The following is a 25,568-nucleotide window of genomic DNA, read 5'->3' on the forward strand; positions in this document are numbered from 1 at the left end:
TAACATGTAGCTACAAATTGTAATTAGCAAACTATAACTATAGACCCTAATTAAGTTGTTTTGAGTGGCTATATGCGAAAATTGCCCTAATAGGCCCATTAGAGACTAGATGACCAAGCACAAATCCATTTTTCTTTTAGTCATCATTTCCTTTTTGAAAATTGTATCTTGAAATATTTATTTTTTTTATAATGTTAAATTTGGATCTAATATTTTCTTATATATTGTCAACCTTATAATAAATAGATAATACTCATTTCGTCTCAATTTGTATGATATAATTCGAATTTTAAAGATTAAATTTCTTTGAGTTGATCATGTTTTTGGATATACTATCTAGTGCAAGTGAGGTTTTAATAACTCTTTACGTCTAAAGAAAGTGTAAATGACCAAGTACTACATTTTAAAGCAATTCCCTTTTGCTTTATCCGCGTTATAGGGCAAGAAAGACTTAGAAATTGAGGAGCTAGCGGCCATGTCTGGTTCAATTATATCGGAAGTTTGGAACAAAGTTACCTAAGGCTGCAACCCGAATACTATATCATGGTCAAATTTCTCCAAGATTCAAATTGTATATTTCTAACTTGGATCATGCATGTTTAAAGGTTATTTTGACTAAATGAATATCTCCTACAAAATGAGTAATAACAATTAAGCAAGGGTTGATTTGAAAAATTAATAATTAATGCATTCTCATTTTGAACGGATCCGAGGTAGTGCTAGTACTCTTAAAATTAAATACTACTAATTTTACGATTGTCGAGCTAGCACGCAAGATAAACTTAAATTGATGTGAATTTTTGCAATTGAAGAGTATCCAACTAGGTTTGCAGGCTATAACTGCAAGTACTTATTCACATACCAATAAATGAGGTGTTGTAGTAGATAATATATACTCCCTCTCTCTTTAATGAATTAAATTCGATCGTATATAGATATTGCAGTCTCCCAACTTCTCATTAATTGCAAATGAAGATTTCATAGAGAAGAAGTTAATTAATACATCTACTCACAAATTAATGGAAATGCAATGGTTATTCACGTAGGTGAATTTATAAAGAAATAGAGAGACCAAACAAAATGTGGTGTGACTTCTTGTAAAGAAAAAATAAATAAGAAGCAAATTTGTTTTATATATCTAATGAATTCTCAAAAAAATCCAAACTTCATAACTTGAATTCACCCTTGGCTATCGATAGGGAGTACTTACTATATACTAGTAACATTTGTTATGTTACATATATTGTGTAAAGTAGAAATCCCCTTTGTCTAATTTATCATGGAGTGTGCTAGTTTGTTTTCCACCAAGCAATATATATATATAGATAAATACAATAAATTTTTTATTAATGACTTTACATTACACATGTTTCAAAATAAATGAAATCAATGTTTTAAGATGACAATATTTCAATATATTTTAATTTTAAGTAAAGTATACAATTTTTTAGGGTTCTAGTATGGTTTTTTCCATTTAATGCTTAAAAGGGGGTAATGAATCCATACCTTTCTAGTGGAGGCCTTCAATTAACCCCCTCCATTTATTTTCAGCACTATACATTGCATAAAACTTAACTTTTTTCATTCAAGTTATCTTTTGGTTTTCTATTATTTTAATCTCATGAACATATAAATGAGTTTGGGATACAGAAAATTTCCCTTTTAATAATTGAAGTCATTAATTGTAGTGTGTTAATGAATGAACTATATGTGAGATGAAGGTGGTAGTTAAACTAAGGACTTTCAAATTAGATACTCCCTTCGTTCCTATTTACATGTTGTCCTTACTAAAATAATTAATATTTGTCATTTCACAAAACCAATACATAAATGACATTATTCTTCATATTTTACCCTTGAGAGATATTAGTCTTGAAAGTATTAAGTTGACCAACATAGGAAAACTAAATGATTAATTCATGTTCATTGGTTAATTTAATTAATCAAAATAAATTAATTTATGTTCATTTATTGAAATATTGACTTCAAGATAACGCTAAATAAAGGTACAATAGTAAACTTACATAATTTTTAAAAAAATGTGAAATCTAAAATAATGACATATAAATAAAAACAAAGAGAGTACAAAATTTAATTTATACTCACTTATCCATTCATATTTATTTGTCAATGTTTGATACTTTGATTTGACATACTACTTAAGACGATAAGCATCCAGTCCTTCCAACTAAAAGATTGTGAAGGGAACAAAAGGGCGAAAACTCTAGGGAACGTAAATTTTTTAACCTAATTAGTACTACAAGTCATCTCACTCATTGGAAATGAATATGAAACAATTTGTACTCACTCCGTCCCCAAATACGTATAACTTTAGCAAAAAAATAAATTGTCACAAAATAAGTCACTTTAGAAATATACTTTCTAACTATAGCATTACTATCCATCTTCTTGATAGTTTTCAATTCACAAAAAAAACATTTATTAAATAGGTATAACTTAGTAAACTACATATTGTATATATTGATTTCTTAATAAACATGATTTTTACTAACGTGATCACACTTATATATTTTAGGACGAAGGGAGTAGTTAATAATAAGAGTAAAATGAGTAAAAAATGGTAAATTAAATCTTTGTTTTCCATACTAGACAAGTACTTCCTCCGTCCAACAATAGTTGTCCACTATACTATTTTCGGATATATAACAATACTTGTTAACTTTATGAAATTAATGGATAATTTTACACTTCCTAATTTACCCTTATCATTAATTATAGTCATTTTCCTATTACATTTTCAAGACATTGTATTTATTATATCAAAGGGTGATATAGTAAAATTACCCCTCTATTTATAGTTTCTTAAGAAATGTGCACAGTCATGAATAACGGACAACTATTATTGGACAAAGAAAGTATAAATGAACATCTATTTTTAATACAATGGGCAAGTGAAGTTAAGCTTGGCTAGGAAAATAATAAATGTTTCTTTTGGCAAAGGGTGTGAATTAAAGGAAATAGTTGAAATGGAAACAGCACAATAAATTGAGGTTTTAATGTTTCATCTGTAGATGGAGGGATTTTAAATGCCAATATGAGAGAGTAGTAGTAGTAGGATTTTGGGGCATTAAAGTGATATATCTACTTGTTTCATTAAATGTTTGGCCTGACCCCTCCCCTCCTCCTTTAAATGTGTTTGATGAAAGCCAATTTAAGTAGACTCACCTTCTTGCATGACCCTCTCTGCCAACAAAAATATATTTCAACTTTAACTATAGGAATTTACTTTAAATTTTCCTTGTCCTATAAGTAATTTCCCTTCATATATAAAACACAACAATTGTCTACTTGTAATCAAAAGTTTTGGTTACTCAATATACATATATAGTCATGGAATTCCCTGAACTTTCATTGGCTCCTTCTTATCTTTCCAATTATGAATCTCATCAAATCAATCTTCCAATGAAGAGAAAGCAAGAAATGATTCAAGCTAGTGTTGATCTTCAACTTAAAGATCCTCTTCCTTTGGATTGGGAGCAATGTCTTGATCTTGAAGTATACCCTTTTTTTCACTTCAAATCTAATATTTTTTTTCTATTTAACAGTTTAAGTTATATGCACCGATATATACATCTTTTATCAGTCAATAGCAAAGCTAAAGTGTATAGTATATACAAATTAAAGTCAAGTCCTTTCTTATAGTATATGTTGAACTAGCTAGGTGAAAATTCTGCCTCTGCCACTGTTGCTACTATAGAGTCAAGAACATGAACTCTGTACTTTTACTCTTCTTTTTTGTTTAACTAATGATGTTTATTTTGCAACAAATTACTTGCAGTCAGGAAGAATGTATTACCTAAATAGGAAAACACTGAGGAAGACATGGGATTGGCCAAAGGACCAAAAGCTAGACCTTGAACTAAACATATCATCAAGGTCAATTCAAATGGATGATGATCATGATCATGACTACTACTCAAAGAAACAGAACAAAAGCAACAGTACTAGTGGGAGCAACAATATGATAGCATTGCCATGTTCAAATTGTCATCTATTAGTGATAGTGTCACAGTCATCACCATGTTGTCCTAATTGCAAGTATGTCCACTCTCTACTTTCCAACAAAAACAATGCCACCACAAAGTGTTATGACACTTTGAGCCTCTTGAACTAGCTAGCTAGCTACTACTACCTCTTTGTTGTTTGGGAAAAAAATGTGGTGGTTAATAAGCCTCCAAGTGCCATCATGTAGTGTTTCTCTTTTTATTCTTTCTTCCTTTGTGTACTTGAAATAGTAAATAACTTTCAAACATCACTTACTGCATCTAATCTTCATCAATTTCTATTTCTGTCAAACTCGTTGGGATAATACATAAACTTGTCCTAATTTTGCGGAGGTTCTAGTACTCTACTAACCGATATAAAATGGAGTATATTACTATTCACTTTCTCCACAAACGTACGTACTCCAATATTTTTAAAAGGATGCATTTATGACGTGTGGTGCCACATATTTAAAAAAACTCAGTACTAGACTGAATTTTGAACCAAACTATGCGACGCTTTATTTATTACAAAAGCCAAAACAGATGATGCTGTAATATACGAGAAGAAGTAACAACTTTATACTCTATAATTAATTGCACGTCATGAATTGTTTGTTTTATCACATTAATAGTAACAGAGGATATATACCTATTATTGCATTTCATTTAAGTAACCTAACTTATACAATGAGAACCAAATGTCATTTTTCTCAATTCAAAATAAGGTTAGTCACTTTCTCACGGCGCAATCAAACTATAGACAAGAGTATTCCGATCCCAATATTAAAATATATAGGCGAAACTAATTAAGGACAATTGATAAAGGAATGCAAGTTAAAACATTAATTAGTAAAAAATGTAAAATGGTCAATGAATTTAGTAAACCATATGTATATATCATGAAAAGAAGTTGTATACCATGGAAAGAGTCTCTTTTGTTTGAACGCTAACGTTACAACTTCTTTCACAAAAAATAAAAAATAAAAAAATTAATTTGTAGCTTTTTCCCCCTCCTCCCTCCCCATTCAATATTATTTATTTCTTTTGTTGTATCAGATCTTGTATTGGGAGGAGGGTGTATGTATCAAATTCCATCAGGTTTGATTTTTACATCTCTCATTCATCTGTCATTAATTCATTGTTGATTACCGGTTTCATTTTGTTATGTAATTTTTAATTTCCAAAAACTAATTAACAACATTGCTGATTGTTCGGATGGAAAATTTATAATGCTTCATTTTGTTAATGTATTGGTCAGCAAAATGGTGAAATAAGAAACTGGTCATTTGTTTTTTTGCTGAATTATGGAATTTGTATCCATTAACTTTTTATGGGGTTTGTTTATTTTATTGTTGAATGTAGATGTTCTGTATGAAAGATAGAATTAATTGTGGGTGGGAAATTAATGAACAAAATATGAGTAATATAGGATAACAATGTTGTCATTGAAGATGTCTTTATTTATTTAGTTGACTTCTTTGTAGAATCTATGCCTCTGCATGTGTATTGAAGAGATGACTTTCAACTAGAAAATAATTGCAAATGAATGAGTTTCTTCCTTGTGTCTCAGGTGAATTGGCCTGCTACCAAAATGAAAAAGGCCTTGGGTCAAACTGTGAGGGACCTGTAAGTTTAATTACTTCCAAAACTTGTCATTTCTCTATCTATGTCTCATGTTAATTCTTTCCCTCTTATTGCAGCAAGCGAGGGGTGAACAAAAATGTTCTAAAGGTCCCTTCGCTGGAGCAAAAAGTAAGTTACATTCATTCATTCTTCTCTGCATATATGCAACTACAAAACTAGATGCCTTACTTAATATGCCCTTGTGCTTGAGGTTTATCTCTCTAAGAAAGTACTAATATCTCTTCATAAGAGAACATTTGTCATCCATTGAATTTGTCTCTATTCAATTCTTCATAGTCTCTTAATAAATTGGTATTTTAAGGTGCTTGATGCAACTAGCAATGAGCCCTGGGGTGCTCATGGATCACTTCTTGCAGATATTGCTCAAGCTTCAACAAACTAGTAAGCTTGTTTGTCTGTACCAACATCTTTATTTAATTGTGCTATTCTTATTTCCTTTTCTCCTAATTAAGAGTTCAACTCAAAATTTTCAGTCATCAGTACCAAATGATTATGCCTTTAATTTGGAAGCGTCTCAATGATACTGGAAAAAATTGGCGGCATGTTTACAAGGTTTGATTTTATTTGCCTCCTCTCGCATTACAACATCTCTGGAAAATTTCTCCTGAATGTGGCATTTTCTATGTTACAAAATCTTTATACCAAGCACATTATTGATTTGTTATATGTAGTCACTAATGGTTAATTTCAGGCTTTAGTTGTTTTGGATTACTTAGTAGCCAGTGGGTCGGAGCGTGTCATAGATGAAATAAGGGAACATTCATATCAAATATCTGTAAGTGTCTTCTTTGTTTTGATATACGAGTATGATGACATAATCTGCAATTTTAGTATCTGAGATATCTTCTTTGGTGTTTATCACAGATGTTATCTGATTTTCAATTCATCGACTCTAGTGGAAAAGATCAGGGAAGCCATGTTAGAAAGAAATCTCAGAGTCTTGTTGTTCTTGTCAATGATAAGGAGAGGATACAAGAAGTCCGCCGAAAGGCAGCTACCAACAGGGACAAGTAAGTCTTCTTCAATTTGCACCACATTCATACCCCCTTCTCCACACACGCGTACACATAAAAAAAAAAAAAAAAGAAATTGATTGCTACCATTATGTCTCTATATTTAGTCATTGTTCTGTATTCTTGTGTCCACTAATATCTACATTTTCTGCAATCTAATCTTAGTAAAATGTGATGTGAATATAAGTTTTTTGAGATAAAATGCGATTAAAACATAAGCTTTTCTCTAACCTGTCATTTTGCGGATGAAAATTATTAATCTACATTTTGTGAATACCTGAACTTGTTTTTGGTTGTCAATAGAAAATTCATGTGAGACATAGTCTGAACTCTAAAAGATATTTCTAAAAAGAAAATATTAATAGTGGTTTCAGGATAAAGCTCACCTCAACTCCGAAAAATTGTTAACTGTGTTGTAGTACTTCCATCAAATTTTAATGTATACTTTTCAAGAACTATGTGATTCTGATGTGTTAGTGAAAGTTATTTGTATTAGAACTGCTTCAGAGCAATTTCAATAATACTTCTTTCACAAAATATGAACTTGCCTCTTCTAGAACCACCGGACTATTTCACTTGCACCAACTTCTCTGTTGTATGGGAAGAAAACAATCTATTGATCAGTTTGTTTCTCTCTTCATAACAAAACATATATTTTGTCTTTCCGTACTAGTTTATAGTTTTGATATGTAATCTGATGATGATCAACATGGATCGATTCAACACTACTAGTAAAATGCAAAACACGAAGATGGAAAGTACAAACATCAGTTAATTATAGAGCTTGTTTTAATGTATACTTGACTCTTAGATCTTTTCTGATCCATTTGATATATGTTTAGTTGAATAGCAGCTTTTCTCATTGAAGAAATATAATATTTTTTATTAATTTGGAGACGGGAAAGAAAATTTAACTAATGGTGAGACAACATTCTGATGGACAATTTATAACTGAAATGAATGATAAGATTTAAGTTAAAGGTATGATTACATTCTTAAAAGGCAAGTTTTGCCAAATTTGTGTTGTTTTTTGTTGGTCGTCCTTACAATGGCAAGACATCTTCAATTTTTCTCATCATCTTGATAGATTCCACAACTCATCAAGGGGTGATATGCATCGACCTGGTTCATATTCAAGTTCAGGAGGGTATGGTGACAGATATGAAGAGGAACGTTATAGAGGCAGAGATGAAGAGAGATATGGATATGGGAGAGAAAAAGAATGGGGTTATAGAGATGAGGACAAATATGGTAGGTATGGTAATTCATACAGTCATGATGGGGATCGCTATGGTAGAGGTTATGATGACCGTAGCCAAGATGAAAACAGAGATGATGATCATCGTCAGAGTGTAGATGACTACAGTAATGACTCAAGAAGTACAAGCTATGACAACAGGGATCGTGCTTATGATGATGATGGTCAATACTCTCCTAGGTTTGTCTTTTCGTATTATCTTTGAAGGCTTAGTTTGTTATGACGTAGTGTAAGTTTCAAATTCTGATAGAAAACTGAATAGGTTCTTTTCAAGCACCCTATTTTATTCCTGTCATTATTCTGAAATATGATTTGTAGTTTTCATCAATTCAATAATGTTCTGATCTTCTTCAGTAGTACTAATGAATGCGTTACTTTAATCGTTATGGTTGACTATTACCTTTGACTAGTAGAGAAAGCAGTGCAAGGGCTGAGGATCGCTCTCAAGATGGAAGGTGATATTATTGACTCTTTTTAGTTTTTTCTTAAGTTCTGTTATATGATTTCTCTCTTGTATGAAGTAAACCTTATAGATAAAATAATGTGTATGTGTAGCATTAGATGATATGTACACACACATCTACAACATTAGACTAATTAGGGAATTTTTTTCCTTTATGAAGAAATTTACATGTTCAATTTCAGTGTTAACGGTATGCAACATGAGAGAAGGTTTTCTGAACAAAACCTCGATCTACCTCCCAGTTATGAGGAATCTATTGGTGCATCACAAAGCCCCACACATAGTGAGAGGTAATAGTTGTGTGAGAAGATTCTTTGCCCAACTTTCTTTTCCTGTAAATTTTATGTTGATCTTTATTTTTCGTTGTAAAAGGAATGTGGAAACAACTTCAACATCTGCTCCTAAAGTTTCCTCACCTCATGCGATTGAAAGTCCAAACAAGGAAGCCACCCCTGCTGTTGCACCAGTTGCTGCTTCATTGTCCACTCCACTTTCAGCTACTACTCCACCAGAGAACAAGGATATTGAGAGCTTTGATGAATTTGATCCTCGAGCTTCTTTTTCAGGTAAGTGGACCTACTTTAACAATCAACAGGCTCAAATATATTAATATCCTATTTACTAACAAAATCATTCCTAAATGATTTAGTCAAACACAGACTGCAATCTCAAAGCATTTCTAATAAGAAGTGCATCTCAAACTAAGTTGATTTCTGCAGCTTGGCCAAACGTGCTATTAATGCTCAAGTATAGCAGTGTAGTCAAACACTTTGGACAGGTGTTTTCTGGTAATGAAGACCTACTAGTTTGTTGTTGTCTTCACTAGCCAGGACCTTCATAGTGTAAACCATAGTTGTGTCGGTTATCTACTTATCTCTGTCAATGAAAGGTGTTACTCAAGCGTGTCGCACAATTAAGGTTATTTTACTATGATTGTGGTTGATGATAAGAACCTGATTCCTTGAAGTTTTATCGTTTCGTCACCAGTGGTAGAAACTGTTGAATGTGAAATATACTTTTGCACATGTTAGGTAAAGTTGGAAACCATTCTACGGAGGACAACTAAATTTAACAGAAAACTCTATGCAAAATATATATGCCGATATAGATATACTCCTTTGGTTTTAATAAGCATGAAAATCTTCCCCCATAGTCTTCAAAAACAATGATAATATTCTCAAGAAGAAAAAATTTCAATTTAAGATGGCCAGTTTACCAGAAAGAGAACTTTTGTGGTTCACTTCTTTTATGAATCACTTCTCACTCAAACAATTGTCTGCTCTCTTACTATAAAATTAACAGGTATTTTCTGACCCCACATTATCCCTCTTTATTCCCTTGTAATCTTTAAAAAGGTGCACTATCACATGTAGACTTCTTTGTTTGGCATTGGAATTACAAAGTATGTGGCAATTCAGAGATTTAATTAAATATGTTGAAGCTTCTATACAAAATTCGGATTTCTTCATATGTTGATTAGTCATATTTATAAGTAAATCTTCATTGGTAGATCATTTTCCATGTCATATTGGATTATTTGATACTTAAAATTGCTATATATTTCTTATTATTGCACATCTCAACACGAACACGTGTTAATTTTTCTGAGCTAATAATTTCTATTATTGACTGAGCAGTGGCCAGGGCTCAATCAAATAATCCTATTCCAATTACTTCCATTGGCACTGAAGTGGATTTACTTGGCTCCTTATCTGAGCCATTTTCTTCTAATTCATTAGCCCTTGCATCAACAACTACAACCACGTCTGAGGTTAATGCTTCCAGGACTACTGTTTATTAACAAAGAGTTGTCATTTACTTACTGAATGCAGATTTCTTGCAGATGTTTGAGGACCCTTTTGGTGATGGTCCTTTCAAAGCTGTACCAACCTCAGACACAGTTCAAAATCAGCCGCAGAACATTTCTCCTCCATCTTTCCCTCCTAACTCAAATCTAAGTCCTGAACTGTGTGCTGAGATTCCGAGTATAACATATGCAGCACCCAATTATGCTCATCAGGAGCTGTCCACATCCAACCATGATATTGATATATTGGCTGATATTCTCCCTCCTTCTGCTCCTTCACCTTCTCTGCATCCCTCTAGTGACCATGCAATTTCAAGTGTCCCATTTACAGCGCAAACAGGTTTTCCATCTTACAGTGGGCTAACTGTACAACCAACAGGTTATACAACTACCCATGTTCAGGATGCTTCACCAACAGGTTTTGCAGCTCAACCTGGTTTACAGTTACCACAGACTAGCTTTCCTATTCACGGGCAACCTCTATCTCAGATTGGGTTTACTGGTCAAACGAGCAATTCACCATATTTTTGTGGTTATTCAGTTCAACCTGGCCAAACACCACAGACAAGTTTTGGTCCGCAAAGTGGTCAATTTGCACCTCTTAATGGCTTCCCATTTGCATCGGGTTCCTTTCAGGTAACTGCTGGTCAATCTCTGCAGACCAATGTTGACTTTGGAGGTTACAACACAGGATTGGGAGATACAGGTTCAGTTAGAATGCAAATGGGTCAAACTCCTGCTGGACCATCTTTCCTTACACAGGCAGCTACTGCATCCCGTATGCCTTCACAAAATCAAATAAATAATGTGTCAATGTTCCCACTCTCTACTCCAGTTTCAACAGCTCTCGTCATCGGCAACCAACCAGCCAAAGACAAATTTGAGACAAAATCTACCGTGTGGGCGGATACAATGAGTCGTGGATTGGTCAATTTGAACATTTCTGGATGTAGGTTATCGTGCTTTTGCCTTTTAAAATATCTTATATTTTTCCTTCATAGTCATGACATTGCAATTTTTGGTGTGTAGCTAAGACAAATCCTTTAGCTGATATTGGAGTTGATTTTGATGCTATTAACCGCAAGGAGAAGAGGATGGAGAAACCTAGTATAACCCCTGTGACATCAACTGTTACAATGGGTAAAGCAATGGGTTCTGGTTCTGGTATTGGCCGTGCTGGTGCAGGTGCTCTAAGGCCTTTGTCAAATCCAATGGCAGGGGTTGGCATGGGCATGGGTGTTGGTGCTCCTGGAGTATATGGAGTAAGGCAGCCTATGGGCATGGGGATGGCTAGACCAATGCATATTGGAATGAGCATGAACATGGGGCAAGGAGTACAAATGCAACAACCAACTGGTGGATCTATTATGCCAGGAGGCTACAATCCCATGATGGGCACAGGTAACTATGGCCAACAACCATTCGGTGGTGGATACCAATAAGCTTAAGCCTGTGCATTTGGGAAACTAAAGAAGATTGAAAAACTACGCGATAGAATGTATTCTAGTGAATAGTGTTGGCCTGTTGAGCTCACCATCTGTTGTAGAGTCTATATTTTTGGATTAGCATTTGTAGATAAGAGGATAGAATTGTATCTTAATTCCATCTTTCAGGGTTGTTTTGCAGTTGCACATTTTTTAGCTGTTGTGTATTATTTTAGGATCACCTATCTCAGGTGTCCTTTTTTGCAGCTTCATCCATTTGTATACATACATACATGTAGATTTTTTGGAGTCATTATTGTTTATGTTACACTTGAAAGTTGATCGTTCAACTTATGCATTATCTTAAATTTCCAATATAGGAACCATTTATGCATTGATATATTTATTTTACTTTTGTTTCATTTTGATATTTCGTTCTTCTTTCAACCGAGTTTCAATTAAATATCTATAATGTGTGTATTTCACTATCGAGTTTCACCATGTTCTTGAATTCCTACTTTTCACTGCAAAGTTTATTCGATTTTGGGATGATGTTTTTAGACGCAAGAAAAATATTTTTTAGATACTAGCTATTTTTTTATACAGTAAAAGAAAACAGTATCACATTTTCTTCTTCAAACACCAACCAATAATTTGCTAATTGATCTAAGACTATTGTGGCTAGTGATGAGAATACAATAAAATTGACATATTTCTATGAAACGAATTATAAAAACAATAATTTAAATTATTTTATTTTTTTTGGATAAAGACCATTCAAGAAACATACAACAATAACGTTGGTGTACATCAAATTAGAGAGGTTATTTCCAAAAAAATTAAAACTAATTTAATTCAAAAAAAAAAAAAAAAAAAGGATAGGTTGTGCTAAGAAAATAAGAAAAGCAAAAGTGAGAGAGCAGTAGGAATACCATTCGGCCGGAACCGGTACTGCAAGTGTAAGCGATCTGAATTGTTGAGAGAAGCCGAATCTAAGTGGTAATTTTCTCTTCTTCACCTTAATTTATTGTTTCTTAGTACCCCTTTGTATGCAAAATCTGAAAAAATGGAACTTGGAAGGTCTTGATACCCAAAAATCCATTCCCCCAAAAAAAAAAAAAAAAAAAATCGTTAGAAAGCTGAAAAACGCTAGATTTTTTGTTATCAAAATAAATTGAAATTAGGAAGAAAACAGAGAAAAAGTTATGCATAAATCAAAGAATGGATTTTTAGTTTTAAAAAAGAAGATGGCATGCTAGATTTCAGTTTTATGTATTACATATATATTCTTATGCTAATCATTTTGTAGGAAGATACTGCAGCTCTGATTTTAGAAAGAGGCACAGTATCAGCGAGATGGCATATGAATTAGATGAACAAAAAAGTAAGCAATTTTCTGTATAAACTTTATCTTCAAAGAGCCATAAATGCATTCAAGATCTACACTCTATTTACTAATATAGCTTAGCATCTCACCTTGAAAATTTTATAAACCTTGCAGAGGTTGGGTTAGGTCTCATTGGATTTGGCATCTTTTTCACATTTCTTGCCATAATGTTGTTCTTCGACAGGGGTTTGCTTGCGCTGGCTAATGTAAGTAATCTGTAGTTATGTATGTTTTATATAATGTTGGGTTTATGAAACTACCAACTAATTTCTTCTTCATACCTTGTCCTAGATACTTCTGTTAGCAGGTGTAGCACTTCTGTTGGGCTTGCGTTCTACATTACAGCTCTTCAAAGTAAACTACAAGGTAGAGACATTTTTTGGATAAGTAATTGAGGAATACATCCTATTGTCCTGTTATAATTCACTCAATGCGTAGTAATAGCATTTTCTGCTGCTTATATTAGCAATTTTCTGTATATTAGAGCAATCTCATATTTCTGTGGTGCAGTTTAACAGATCTAGCAGATTTATCTCTTCCATGTGATTGATTTTGCATATATCATGCTTGTTGCAATATCTAATCCTTAGGCTTTGCTAAAGCTTCGATTGTTAAATTCAAACACAATGTCGCAGTGTGGCTTAAACGCGACTCTGAATACTAGTTGCTCTCTAGCACGAGGTTATTTTGTTGTCTTTTCAGATAGATTTTTAATTTGTCTTCAGAGGTAAAGCTTTTTAAATCAGTTGTGCTTTCTGTTTAAAAAAAATACTGAGAATGAAAATTTAGAAGTTCAGGAATAGGTCACAAAGGAGCAGACCATGATAATGTGTCTCCTAGATGCTCCAAAATTTCACAAAGCTCCTTTTAAGTGATGAGAAGAACACAAAATTCTAACCCATAATGTCTTAAAATATACTGAATGAAAGGCTACCAAGGCAAACCTTCTACTTCTCTGGGAAAAGATCGTTAACACAAAAATATCTGGAGAGGCTCCATTACCTTTTGTGAGGCAATATAAACTTCTTGTTTTAGTAAAGGAAAGAGTAAAACGGTTCAATGCTCACAATCTCCCTTATGTATTGCAACAACAACAATAACAACAAACCCAGTATAATCCCACAAGTGGGGTATGATGAGGGTGGTGTGTACGGGGCCTTACCCCTACCTTGTGAAGATAGAGAAGTTGTTTCCGATACACCCTCGTCTCAAGTAAAGCATATCAAAAAAGGATCAAGTATGTAAAGCAAATACAATAGCTAAGAATCTGCAGAAGAGAATAGTAGCAACAACAATTAATACGATAATTGAAGCAAAGAAAACAACAGGTAATACTAAGATCGAAGAATAAGATAGCATGAGAGTAATAATAATAAAACTGATAAGGGAACTAGACAATGCTCGACTACCTACTAACCTTCTACCCTAATCCCTGACCTTCATATCTTCCTATCTAGGGTCATATCTTGGTAAACTGCAGTTGAACCATGTCATGTCTTATCACCTCTCCATATCTTCCATATGTATTGAAATTCTGTAATTTATAAATTGCATCTTCTGCAGATGTTTCTGGTACCCACCAATGCAACTTCAGATAGTTACATATCCAACTAGCAGTTTAGCGATTAATTTGATTCCAACTTCTTCTTTACTTGATCAGTTACAAAGTTACAAACCCCACTGAAGTATTCCTATTGCTCTATGTTAGTTCGACTTATTTCTTTTGAGCTATGTAGAATAATTTATCTTCCATCTGTAGTCTATGATATAGAGCTTGTTTAGGTGGCTTGATTTCCATTTCTCGTGGTCATGACAACTAGGCTTAAGTCCGAAAAGCACAGAGGGAAAGCACATCATGGGTTCGAACCCTACCATAGACAATATCCTGGTATTTAAGTGTAGAAGGGTAGAAGTGTGGACTATTATGCACCAAGTTTCGAAATGTGCACTACTCGTCCTCGGGAATTTCTTGGTCATCAAAAAAAAAAGTAGGGAGGAGAATTGCCGAGAGCTTCTCTTCTATGTGATTCTGCATGATACTTACGTTAATGTTTCAGAAGTTAACAGCTTAGAACCTTCTGCTTTAGTACAAAACTTTCTAACCTATCTCTCAAGGGCTATTAATTCTCTAGGCAATGCATTCTCTCTCAACCTTTGCATTCATGCCTTGTTGTTTTATCCATCTTATGTAATTTCACTGCTGGATCTAAATGCCTTATGTTCTCAATTTTTACTGTTTTAGAATGAAAACAGTAATGGTCTTCATAATATGAGGGAGAGAGCTAGGGTGGAGGGGGGGGGGGGGTGAGGGGCTCTGACGTGTGATGGTCTACCTTGCTTAAGACATAAATGTTTCTTTATTCGATATCTTTCTTTGACTGAAACTAAACAAGTTGCATCACTTCAGTTTTCATCTTAGGTCCTTTTTCTCTTTTTACTCCAGGGCACAATATCATTTATGCTTGGGCTCTTTCTCATATTCGTTCGCTGGCCAGTTGTGGGTATCATTGTGGAAATATATGGATGCATTATTCTCTTCGGGTGAGCACCTTTTGGATAGTTACCGGACAAGTTTTCTCATATTTCTCTTCTCATTCGTCTTTCCTTGAGTGACATAAGATTTTGACACTGATCTTTTCCCTGCAGTTGTTTCTGGCCATCCATCAAGGTTTTTCTTTTCCAGATTCCTGTATTTGGATGGATTCTGCAGTATCCTGTTCTGGTGAGTTAATACTTATGTCTATCTCAAATTAGTGGCTGGCTAAATATGGCTTCATTGGAGATGGAAGGGTATTTAAAGCTTCTGCAGCTCCTTCAAGCCATTTTTCCTTTTAAAAGGCATCTAATTAAACTGATACATGGGGTTGAAGTTTTTACCCAAAACGAGGGAAGTGGCCTTTGTCCCTTGATTGTTTGTGTTAAATATTGTACAGAGGCATGCCTGATTTTGATTTTGCCTACGGTCATGTTTCTTTGGTTTTTGTGCTTCTCATTGTTGGTTCTTTTGAGGTTGTTAGAATGGAAGTTATTTTGTGGTCCTTAATGGTCGTCTGAAGTTGCAATTTTGTCCTCAATGCTTTGGGTTGTGCAAATCGCACTCCTATATGATTAATTTGTGCTCAAGGTTCCTGGTTTTATCAGATAAATGGCCATATTTTTTAAACTCACATTTGATAATGGTTAAATGGCATACCATAGGGCACCACGGTCAAATTTATGTCATAGTCTACTCTTTGGGAATAGAAACTTATTAAATCCATTACGTTGGTGTTATGTAGTGCCTTAAACCTTCCAGCAAACCTGACTTTATAAATCCGAGTCATGGATGTATTAGAACTCAAGAGGGGCAAAACTTTATATATCTATAAGAACAAGAAAGGTAATGTATCTTTGATCTGGACCATGGCTAAGAAGTGGCCATTATGGTGTAACTTGGGGAAAGAAAAAGGTTTAGATGATTGACAGCAGCATTTATTTTTACAGATATATGTTTCAGTTTTTGTATCAAATGTTTCATGCTAGGTTCTAACATCTTCCCCTTTGTTTTCAGCTTCTTGACCGCTTTCGTAGCTGACTGATTGATTTGTCTACTCCAGTTATCCTGTTTGATTCCTCGTCATCTTTAGATGAGTTTTTCTCGAAAAGGAGGAAGAATATACTGAGCTAGGACGCATCAAAGTTGTTTGTCATGTAATGCAGATTGCTGTCACCTTGATCTTCAAATGTATATTATATATGTAGATTAGGATTATAATAATCATTAGTTTTTAACTAGCAATTCTTGTTCTCAAGTTTTCTTATACTGTCTCCTGTTCCTATACCATTTCTAAGGAAAAACCTTTTGACATAATTGGTTGAGAAGAGGATTGCAGGTTTTCAGATGTTGATATTTTGTCATCTTAATGAGTCGATGAAACAATGGTGTTAGCATATGTCATACTGCCTCAATATATATAAGAGAGGATTTTACTTGGTACTGTTCAAGAAAAAAAGATTATGATCATAATAAGTCTAAACTTGTATCTCTAACAACTGCCCTATATTCCCTTCAGAGATAACCAAATATCAAAATCCATGATATCAGATCTAACCAACTATACATGATGCAATTTTCTTTTTGTTTTTATTTTTATTATTATTGTTAATTTGTCTTAGAAAGAATGCTACATATTTTATATTTAAGACTGCGGATATTCTTGTGTTGCTATCCACATCTTTAGTTTAAATTCAAAATTTTACTTTCTTAATGTCCACCGTATCAACGGAGGGAGTATCTCTTCTTTCCCAAAAGAATGTCATATTCTATATTTAGAAGAAAAAAAGTTAAAACTTTAAAAGTCATATTTTAGATTATTAGTCAATCACGTTATTGGTTGCCTGCAATCTCATCAAATATTATTACCTGTAACCACAATATTAAAGATATTTATTTGATAGTGAAACTAAAAAATGAGGAGGACGATTTTGTCCTCAGATCGCTCATAATGATATATATATATATATATAGTTAAAAGCCTTGAAGGGAAGTTGATCTTACAACTCCATTTTCCACGGTATAATAATTGATTATTACTATTTCGTCCTATGGGGGCATTTAATTTGTCACTTTGTGCATCATTAGCCCGACAACTTATATTGCTTATATCTCACATTAGTATTAATTAACCAGAAAAATTAAAGATTTCAAATGAGTATCTGATTGATGGGAACCTACAACTTAGATAATAAAGGATGGCGATTAGTCTTCCTCCTCTCTAAAAGAGTCGGTGGAGATGTCCTTAGCTAAGGTATTTTTTCTTCTTTGTTTGAATAGTAATTTAGAATGTGATAACAATTTAAAAAATAGTTAATCAACTCGATAGAGTATTATTATTTAATTTGGTCCGAACATTCCTCAACAAAATATCACTTGAAGTTTGGTGTGAATTGGATGATGCATGATAACACACAACTGTGATTATAATAATTAACCTACTACTTTTGTTCCTAATGATTATTTCTAGAACTATGCAGTCTTGACTAATATTTTCTTCTACTCTCTTTGGTACTAAGTGCTTGTTGTATATTTACCATTTGTTCGGTTCGGGTCATTATAGAATATAGTATATATTAGAGTGACCCCTTTGTTTTTTTCTTTCAAATTATTAAAGAAGAAAAAGATAATTAATTAATAGTAGGCCTAGATCATTATTGTTCATCTTTTAATTTGGATTGATATCTTTTAATTATAACAAACAAATGAGGTAATACAACAAGTTCCCACTAACAGTAGGGTATCACTTATTTCTGGAATTTTATCATCAATCTTCTAATCAATCATGTATTAATTAATAATTAGTTAATTACTGTATAATAAAAAAAGGACTAGAAGTTGATTGGAAAAGGCCGAAAAAACATAATATATTATGTCTACACCTAATTTGGTGAGTTAAAGTAACAATTTAATTTGTATACATGGGGACATGCATATTATAGTGAACAGAAAGCAGTGAACAATACAATGATTGACAACTGATATTGGCAGAGTCGAAATTTTCACTAAAAAATCAAAATATGAGAGGATCCTAGATTCTTGAGGAACAGTTACACTAATACATTCCATTCTTATAATTCCAGAACCATGCAAGCTAATATCATAGGTTCGATTGATCAATCTATCTTCAATCTCCACATGTTACGTACCTTGTGATAGATCCAACTGTCAATTTTCCAAATTTAAAGTGATAGAAGTAGTACAGTCCAGCAGCCACAAGTGACCAAATTAAAGGAGCAGTTGAGTTAAAGTAATAGTCGAGATGCTTTGGATTATATGTAAATCAATAATATAGTGAGTTGGCAGGCGGCTATTATAAAGGAAACAATGAGACAAAAAGTTAAAAGGGGAATGGAAACATCTAAAAAATGTTTTTATATAACAAAGAAATATCAATTGCTATGTAGTAATTTGTTTCAATCTGTATATAACTCACATGTACACAATATTAGTGCTAGTCAAACCTATCACATCTTGGCATTGATGTTTGCCACCAACTTATTATATAAATATAAATATAAACTCTATTGATGCATTTTTATTTTTCATTTATTTGTTACCCTCCCTAGTTCCCATCCCTTTTGCTCCCTTGAACTCGAACTCACAATCTTCGAATTGAAAGTGAGGGATGTTTACCATCCGACCAACTCCCTCTCGTCAACTCTATTGATGCATTATATTCTAATTAATTAAATATTTTATTTTCATATTGATCGATTTAACCATTCAAATTAATTACAATATATATAATTTAGAAGAGGACAACATGTAATTAGTTGTTAGTGGACACACGATCTCAAGCACATGCATAGATCTTTTGCCATTCTATGATTGAGACATCCTTTAATAATTACTAATATATGACAAAAATGAATTCATTTATATATGTATTAGGTCGATATAATACAAAGTAGTAAATGTTAATTAAATCTCCATGCCTTGCTGACGTAGTGTATACGTCAAAATTTCAATTTGTAAATGGATCCTTATATTAATTTTTCATGCATAAAATAAAGTATAAAAAATCCCAATTATTGAGGACAAAAAGGCTGCTACTCGTCGATTCATAAATCATAATGTAGGGTTATATACTTTTTCAATGTGGCATGTGATGTGTGTTTTGGTCTTCGGGTTTGGGACCAGCAACCAAAAGCAATTAGCAACGAATTCAAACAAAGCTAGCTATATACAGTGACTAACTCGAGAAAATGTTAATGCCATACGAGAACGACACCAACTAGGCATTTTCAACCTAAAAATATGATATTTTAAAAAAATAGTATTTGAAAAAAAGTAATATCAGGATGTACGCGATGTATCAGGACGTTGAGTGATGTATCCAAAATCGAGATGTAATATATCGGGACATTGAGAGATATATTCGAAACTGAGACACAATACATGAGACATTTTAAGATGTATCCAGATTCCACCAAATTTAAGAAATTTTTGTAATTTGGAAAAGAGTAAGAATATGATGTAATTAGCTAATAACACTACACTACAACATTTGTGTAAAAAAAAAAAAAAAAATTGCCACAAGAATTATATGTCAATAAGTGATTATCATTAATTTCTGTAAAAGGAAAAATTAGATAAGGAAAAAAAGCCTATCCTAAAAGGAAAATTAGAAACCAACTAATGTTATATGAGTATATATTGTCTACTTCATTCACCGTCTTTCCTTTCTTATATATTTATTTTTTCTGAGGTTTTTGGGAAATGATGAAAGGGAAATATAGATTTTTAAAAGAATAGATTAATTATCATCACATGCTATCAAGAGGAAGAATCTATATATAATAATTATCATCACATGTAATCAAGAGGATTGTATTGATATTCTCCATTCTTTATCGATCTTTTTCAGGTAAAGAGATAAATTAGAATGGAAAGAGTATAAAATAAAACCAAAGTGAACAAAAATTATCTCTTTATTGATTTGGTGCACAAAAGCACAAGTAGGCACTAGGAGACAGCCAACAATAATTAAGAGCAAACGAATCAAATTGCAAAGCCTATACATAATAATAATAAATTACTATAAAGAAGCAACATATGAAATTGTACATTAGATGTATAATTACTATTTCCAACTAATTAAGCTGTCGAAGCCACTTTCCACGTACGTGGAGACACACAGAGAACAATGTGTAATAAGGAAACCAGAGAAGTAGAAGTAAAGTGGTCCAAGTCACTAGGAATCAACCTCTCAATTGCAAAGTTGAACTTCTTATTAATTGCATTTGACCATGGAACTCTTAATCTTCTCCTCAAGAACCCATCACTTATTTTGTGACTGAAACTGAAATCTGCAAAACAATATATTAATATTAATTAGCTACAGACCTTTATCTTAGGTAAAATTAACAAGGACATTTTAAAGTATAATTCAACTTACTTGAGTGGTTGTGGAAAATGGCCAAGCTTTTCGAACTGCTTAGTAGTGGACTGGTGGTGGTGGAGAACCGTAGATGTATACTGGAGGGGGAGGTGATTTTACTGGTGGGGGAGGTGAGCTGTAGTAGTATGGAGGAGGAGGAGACTTCACAGGTGGAGGTGGAGAGTGGTAGTAGTAGGGAGGTGGTGGTGATGGTGATGGTGGTGGTGGGGACTTGTAGTAGTATGGTGGAGGAGGAGACGGTGATGGTGGTGGTGGGGACTTGTAGTAGTATGGTGGAGGAGGAGATGGAGATGGTGGTGGAGGAGACTTGTAGTAGTAGGGAGGTGGAGGCGATGGGGATGGTGGTGGTGGTGATTTGTAGTAGTATGGAGGTGGGGGTGATGGTGATGGTGGTGGAGGAGACTTGTAGTAGTATGGCGGTGGGGGAGATGGGTCTGGTGGTGGTGGAGACTTGTAGTAGTACGGTGGAGGAGGTGATGGAGATGGTGGGGGTGGTGATTTGTAGTAGTATGGTGGAGGAGGAGATGGGGATGGTGGTGGTGGGGACTTGTAGTAGTATGGTGGAGGAGGAGATGGTGATGGTGGTGGAGGAGACTTGTAGTAGTAGGGAGGTGGAGGTGATGGAGATGGTGGTGGAGGAGATTTGTAGTAGTATGGAGGTGGTGGTGATGGGGATGGTGGTGGAGGAGACTTGTAATAGTATGGTGGTGGAGGAGATGGGTCTGGTGGTGGTGGAGACTTGTAGTAGTATGGTGGAGGAGGAGATGGTGATGGTGGAGGAGGAGACTTGTAATAGTAGGGAGGTGGGGGTGATGGAGATGGTGGTGGAGGAGACTTGTAATAGTATGGTGGAGGAGGAGATGGCGATGGTGGTGGTGGAGACTTGTAATAGTAGGGAGGTGGAGGTGATGGTGATGGTGGTGGAGGAGATTTGTAGTAGTATGGAGGTGGTGGTGATGGAGATGGTGGTGGAGGAGACTTGTAATAGTATGGTGGTGGTGGTGGAGACTTGTATACGTACTTCGGTGATGGAGGTGGTGGGGACTTGTAGACGTATTTAGGTGATGGTGGTGGAGGAGACTTGTAATAGTATGGTGGTGGTGGTGGAGACTTGTAGACGTACTTCGGTGATGGAGGTGGTGGAGACTTGTATACGTACTTCGGTGATGGAGGTGGTGGGGACTTGTAGACGTATTTAGGTGATGGTGGTGGTGGGGACTTGTACACGTACTTAGGTGAGGGAGGTGGTGGAGACTTGTAGACGTACTTAGGTGAGGGAGGTGGTGGAGACTTGTACACGTATTTAGGTGATGGGGGAGGTGGTGACTTGTATACGTACTTCGGTGATGGAGGTGGTGGGGACTTGTAGACGTATTTAGGTGATGGAGGAGGTGGTGACTTGTACACGTACTTTGGTGATGGAGGTGGTGGTGACTTGTATACGTATTTAGGTGATGGAGGTGGTGGTGACTTGTACACATACTTTGGTGATGGAGGAGGAGGAGATTTGTAGTAGTAAGGAGTTGGGGTTGGCTTAGGCTTCATGCATTCTTCATATGGAGTTTTTGGAGCATAAGCAAATGGTTTAGCAGAGAGCACAACTTCATAATGATTCTTTGACTTCACTTTGAGGTTAGCACCCTTGATGCCCCAATGAAGATCTGTGGGGATGTTACATTTTGAATCCTTTGGTGCTTTGTGGAGTTTAGCCTTGCATGCATCTGCTCCGTATTTGGCATAATCAAATCCTTCAACAGTGATGCTATATTTTCCATTAATCTTAGTGGTACCATAGCTCTTGATTTCCTTGTCACCAACCTTGCATGTCACCTCAACAACAGCACCTATACCAAGTGTGAAAATTAGTTAGTATTACTTAATAATTGAGTCCTATAGACATATGTTAAGCTTATTTTTGCCCACTAGCTACAATAACCAACTTTGTGTTCCATCACATGATTAAAAGTTCATTATCCACTAATTCATCATTTTTTCCCCTTTTATCTAATAAGTAATTCAAAAGTCAAGAATCTATCCATCTGTCTTCAATTACTTCTTTTAGTGAGCCAATGAAGACTCTGTTTGGCACCACTCTGTTTTTTTAACCTTTTTTTTTTATTTCCACAAAATTTTATTATTATTATTATTATTGTACCACAAATAATTGCTCAATCATGTAAAAGAAAATCATAGTATATGATACCACAAATAATTGCACAATCAATGAATATATATCTCAGGTTTGCTTTTTTTATGGCAAGCATAATTAAGTGACAATGTTTTCTTACTTATACTTTTGATGTTTTCTCATGATATATTCGGTTGCAAAAAACCCCTCCAATGGTTTTAAAGCATTGTTTAACAAATATATTTAGTGCATTCATAAACTTTCTTTTCTTTCTCATCTTTATGCAGGGGAATATTATTAATTAATATAACAAAGAGTTTTCATATTTTGAGCTAATTCTTTAAAGTAAGGAGAACCACATACTTGGGATAAATATACTAAGTAGTATAATTTAAGAACTCAACCTTATAATTAACTCTCTATACTAGATTTTGCTTAAATATCACTTTCATTTTGAGGAACAAGTATTAATAGTCCTTCACTTTCACAATAATTATAGAAGAATGATGGTTGACACATGTTAAATAAAATTTAAGTCTCTAAAGGCATTTCATGAATGAATAAGGTGGTGCCTTCAAATTCAAGCATGTATCATGTATGGTATATTAATTATTAAGCAGGGGAGATCCCAATTGATCAGCAAGACACATTAATTTCGAGCAAAGAGAATAATATATTCACAAATAAAGATCTTACTGAATATAGTTATTTATGAACAAAAGACAATGTAATTAGAGAATATGTGTGTTAGTGGTGAGTAGTAATACCTTTGAGGTGCTTCTTGTCATGGGATTTCTTTGGGTATTTCCAGTCATAGCATCTGTAGCAATAGACTTTTCCGACAACCTTAACGATCAAGGGATGATGAGGAGGATAGTAAGAAGTAGGTGGTGGAGGGGAAGTGTAGTAGTATGGTGGAGGAGGTGACTTAACTGGTGGTGGAGGGGAAGAGTAGTAGTATGGGGGTGGTGGTGACTTAACTGGTGGTGGTGGAGAACTGTAGTAGTATGGTGGAGGAGGTGACTTCTTGGGTGGTGGTGGCGAGGAGTAGTAGTATGGTGGTGGTGGTGACTTCTTGGGTGGTGGTGGTGAGGAGTAATAGTATGGTGGAGGAGGAGACTTAACTGGTGGTGGTGGAGAGCTGTAGTAGTATGGAGGTGGAGGTGACTTCTTTGGTGGTGGAGGAGAGGAGTAGTAGTATGGTGGAGGAGGTGATTTCTTGGGTGGTGGTGGGGAAGAATAGTAGTATGGTGGTGGAGGTGATGGTGAAGGTGGTGGAGGAGACTTGTAGTAATAAGGTGGAGGTGGTGAAGGTGAAGGTGGTGGAGGAGACTTGTAGTAATAAGGTGGAGGTGGTGATGGTGAAGGTGGAGGTGGAGACTTATAGTAGTAAGGTGGTGGTGGTGAGGGATCAGGTGGTGGAGGGGACTTGTAGTAGTAAGGTGGTGGTGGCGAAGGTGATGGAGGTGGTGGGGACTTGTAGTAGTAAGGTGGTGGTGGCGAAGGTGATGGAGGTGGTGGAGACTTGTAGTAGTAAGGTGGTGGTGGTGAAGGTGATGGAGGTGGTGGGGACTTGTAGTAATATGGTGGAGGAGGCGATGGTGAGGGTGGAGGAGGTGATTTATAGTAGTAAGGTGGTGGAGGAGATGGTGATGGAGGTGGTGGAGACTTGTAGTAGTATGGTGGTGGTGGAGACGGTGAAGGAGGTGGTGGGGACTTGTAATAGTATGGTGGTGGTGGAGATGGTGAAGGAGGTGGCGGGGACTTGTACACGTATGGTGGTGGTGGAGAAGGTGATGGAGGTGGCGGGGACTTGTACACGTATGGTGGTGGAGGAGAAGGTGATGGAGGTGGTGGGGACTTGTACACGTATGGTGGTGGTGGAGAGGGAGAAGGAGGTGGTGGGGACTTGTACTCATAAGGTGGAGGTGGAGAGGCATATATGTAAGGGTCAGCAGAAACAATATCAACAACAGCCAAAATGGCCACCAATGCCACTAAGATATGTGGCAAATAATGACGACCCCGGCCGGGGCCGCCAGCAAGAAGCCTCATTGCTAGCAGGGAAATTGCACCACCAGTTCCTCAAATGTGGCTATAGATGAATTAATGTCCAAGACTCTTTGGAAGAGCCAGAAAGGAGGAGGAGGAAGAGAAGTAGTGGTTTTGTTAGACAAGTGATGGTTAAATGAGAAGCAATGGGCAAAATATTTATAGTAACACTATCAGTCGTTAATGTGGAGCTGTCAATTGCCACCAATTCAATTTGTCTGATTGTGAGAATAAAGACTTTTCAAAAATGAACTCTATACAGCTGGACTTACTCAATTTTTATTTTATTTAAAAAAAAAAAAATTCCATCTCTATGAATTTTCCATTGTCTAACAAATGGCTACCTGCTACATAGATTTATTTACAAAAAGAATACAACACAATTAATTATTATGTAATAATGGGGGAAAAAAATCTTGTTTTAACTTTATTTTTCACTTTTCAATAT

The 25,568-nt window shown here is 35.0% G+C and overlaps 4 protein-coding genes across 7 annotated transcripts; 3 read left to right on the plus strand and 1 right to left on the minus strand.

Annotated features, from left to right (window-relative positions):
- The first annotated feature begins 3,186 nt into the window (after nucleotides 1-3,186).
- On the plus strand, nucleotides 3,187-4,276 carry LOC125852925 (uncharacterized). Its single transcript, XM_049532612.1, has 2 exons — nucleotides 3,187-3,516; nucleotides 3,800-4,276. Exons 1-2 carry the CDS (start codon nucleotides 3,352-3,354, stop codon nucleotides 4,133-4,135), a joined length of 501 nt encoding a protein of 166 aa, XP_049388569.1. The 5' UTR covers nucleotides 3,187-3,351; the 3' UTR covers nucleotides 4,136-4,276.
- Nucleotides 4,277-5,553: 1,277 nt separating this feature from the next.
- LOC125852941 (clathrin interactor EPSIN 2) lies at nucleotides 5,554-11,795 on the plus strand. Its single transcript, XM_049532627.1, has 13 exons — nucleotides 5,554-5,633; nucleotides 5,708-5,759; nucleotides 5,953-6,032; nucleotides 6,125-6,203; nucleotides 6,343-6,426; nucleotides 6,516-6,661; nucleotides 7,752-8,102; nucleotides 8,336-8,377; nucleotides 8,568-8,675; nucleotides 8,758-8,951; nucleotides 10,023-10,156; nucleotides 10,229-11,141; nucleotides 11,222-11,795. Exons 1-13 carry the CDS (start codon nucleotides 5,554-5,556, stop codon nucleotides 11,632-11,634), a joined length of 2,676 nt encoding a protein of 891 aa, XP_049388584.1. The 3' UTR covers nucleotides 11,635-11,795.
- A 669-nt stretch (nucleotides 11,796-12,464) lies between these two features.
- Nucleotides 12,465-16,841, plus strand: LOC125852955 (vesicle transport protein GOT1). Its single transcript, XM_049532647.1, has 8 exons — nucleotides 12,465-12,615; nucleotides 12,926-13,000; nucleotides 13,118-13,209; nucleotides 13,295-13,369; nucleotides 15,447-15,544; nucleotides 15,650-15,725; nucleotides 16,554-16,610; nucleotides 16,643-16,841. Exons 2-7 carry the CDS (start codon nucleotides 12,973-12,975, stop codon nucleotides 16,575-16,577), a joined length of 393 nt encoding a protein of 130 aa, XP_049388604.1. The 5' UTR covers nucleotides 12,465-12,615; nucleotides 12,926-12,972; the 3' UTR covers nucleotides 16,578-16,610; nucleotides 16,643-16,841.
- A 3,611-nt stretch (nucleotides 16,842-20,452) lies between these two features.
- On the minus strand, nucleotides 20,453-25,267 carry LOC125852954 (extensin-2-like). Of its 4 annotated transcripts, none has more exons than XM_049532645.1 (5): nucleotides 24,184-25,267; nucleotides 23,836-24,039; nucleotides 22,293-22,784; nucleotides 20,938-22,184; nucleotides 20,453-20,848 (listed from the first exon to the last, which is right to left on the minus strand). In XM_049532645.1, the coding sequence occupies exons 1-4, from the start codon at nucleotides 25,121-25,123 to the stop codon at nucleotides 20,977-20,979; spliced, it is 2,844 nt and encodes a 947-aa protein (XP_049388602.1). In that variant the 5' UTR covers nucleotides 25,124-25,267; the 3' UTR covers nucleotides 20,453-20,848; nucleotides 20,938-20,976. The 4 variants fall into 4 exon arrangements, with proteins under 4 accessions (XP_049388602.1, XP_049388601.1, XP_049388603.1 ...); XM_049532644.1 differs by having other exon boundaries at nucleotides 22,293-22,403; nucleotides 22,440-22,784; nucleotides 23,836-25,266; XM_049532646.1 differs by having other exon boundaries at nucleotides 20,938-22,079; nucleotides 22,440-22,784; nucleotides 23,836-25,266.
- Nucleotides 25,268-25,568: the final 301 nt, after the last annotated feature.

This window comes from Solanum stenotomum, unplaced genomic scaffold (assembly GCF_019186545.1).
Source record: "Solanum stenotomum isolate F172 unplaced genomic scaffold, ASM1918654v1 scaffold6733, whole genome shotgun sequence".
NCBI lineage: Eukaryota > Viridiplantae > Streptophyta > Magnoliopsida > Solanales > Solanaceae > Solanum > Solanum stenotomum.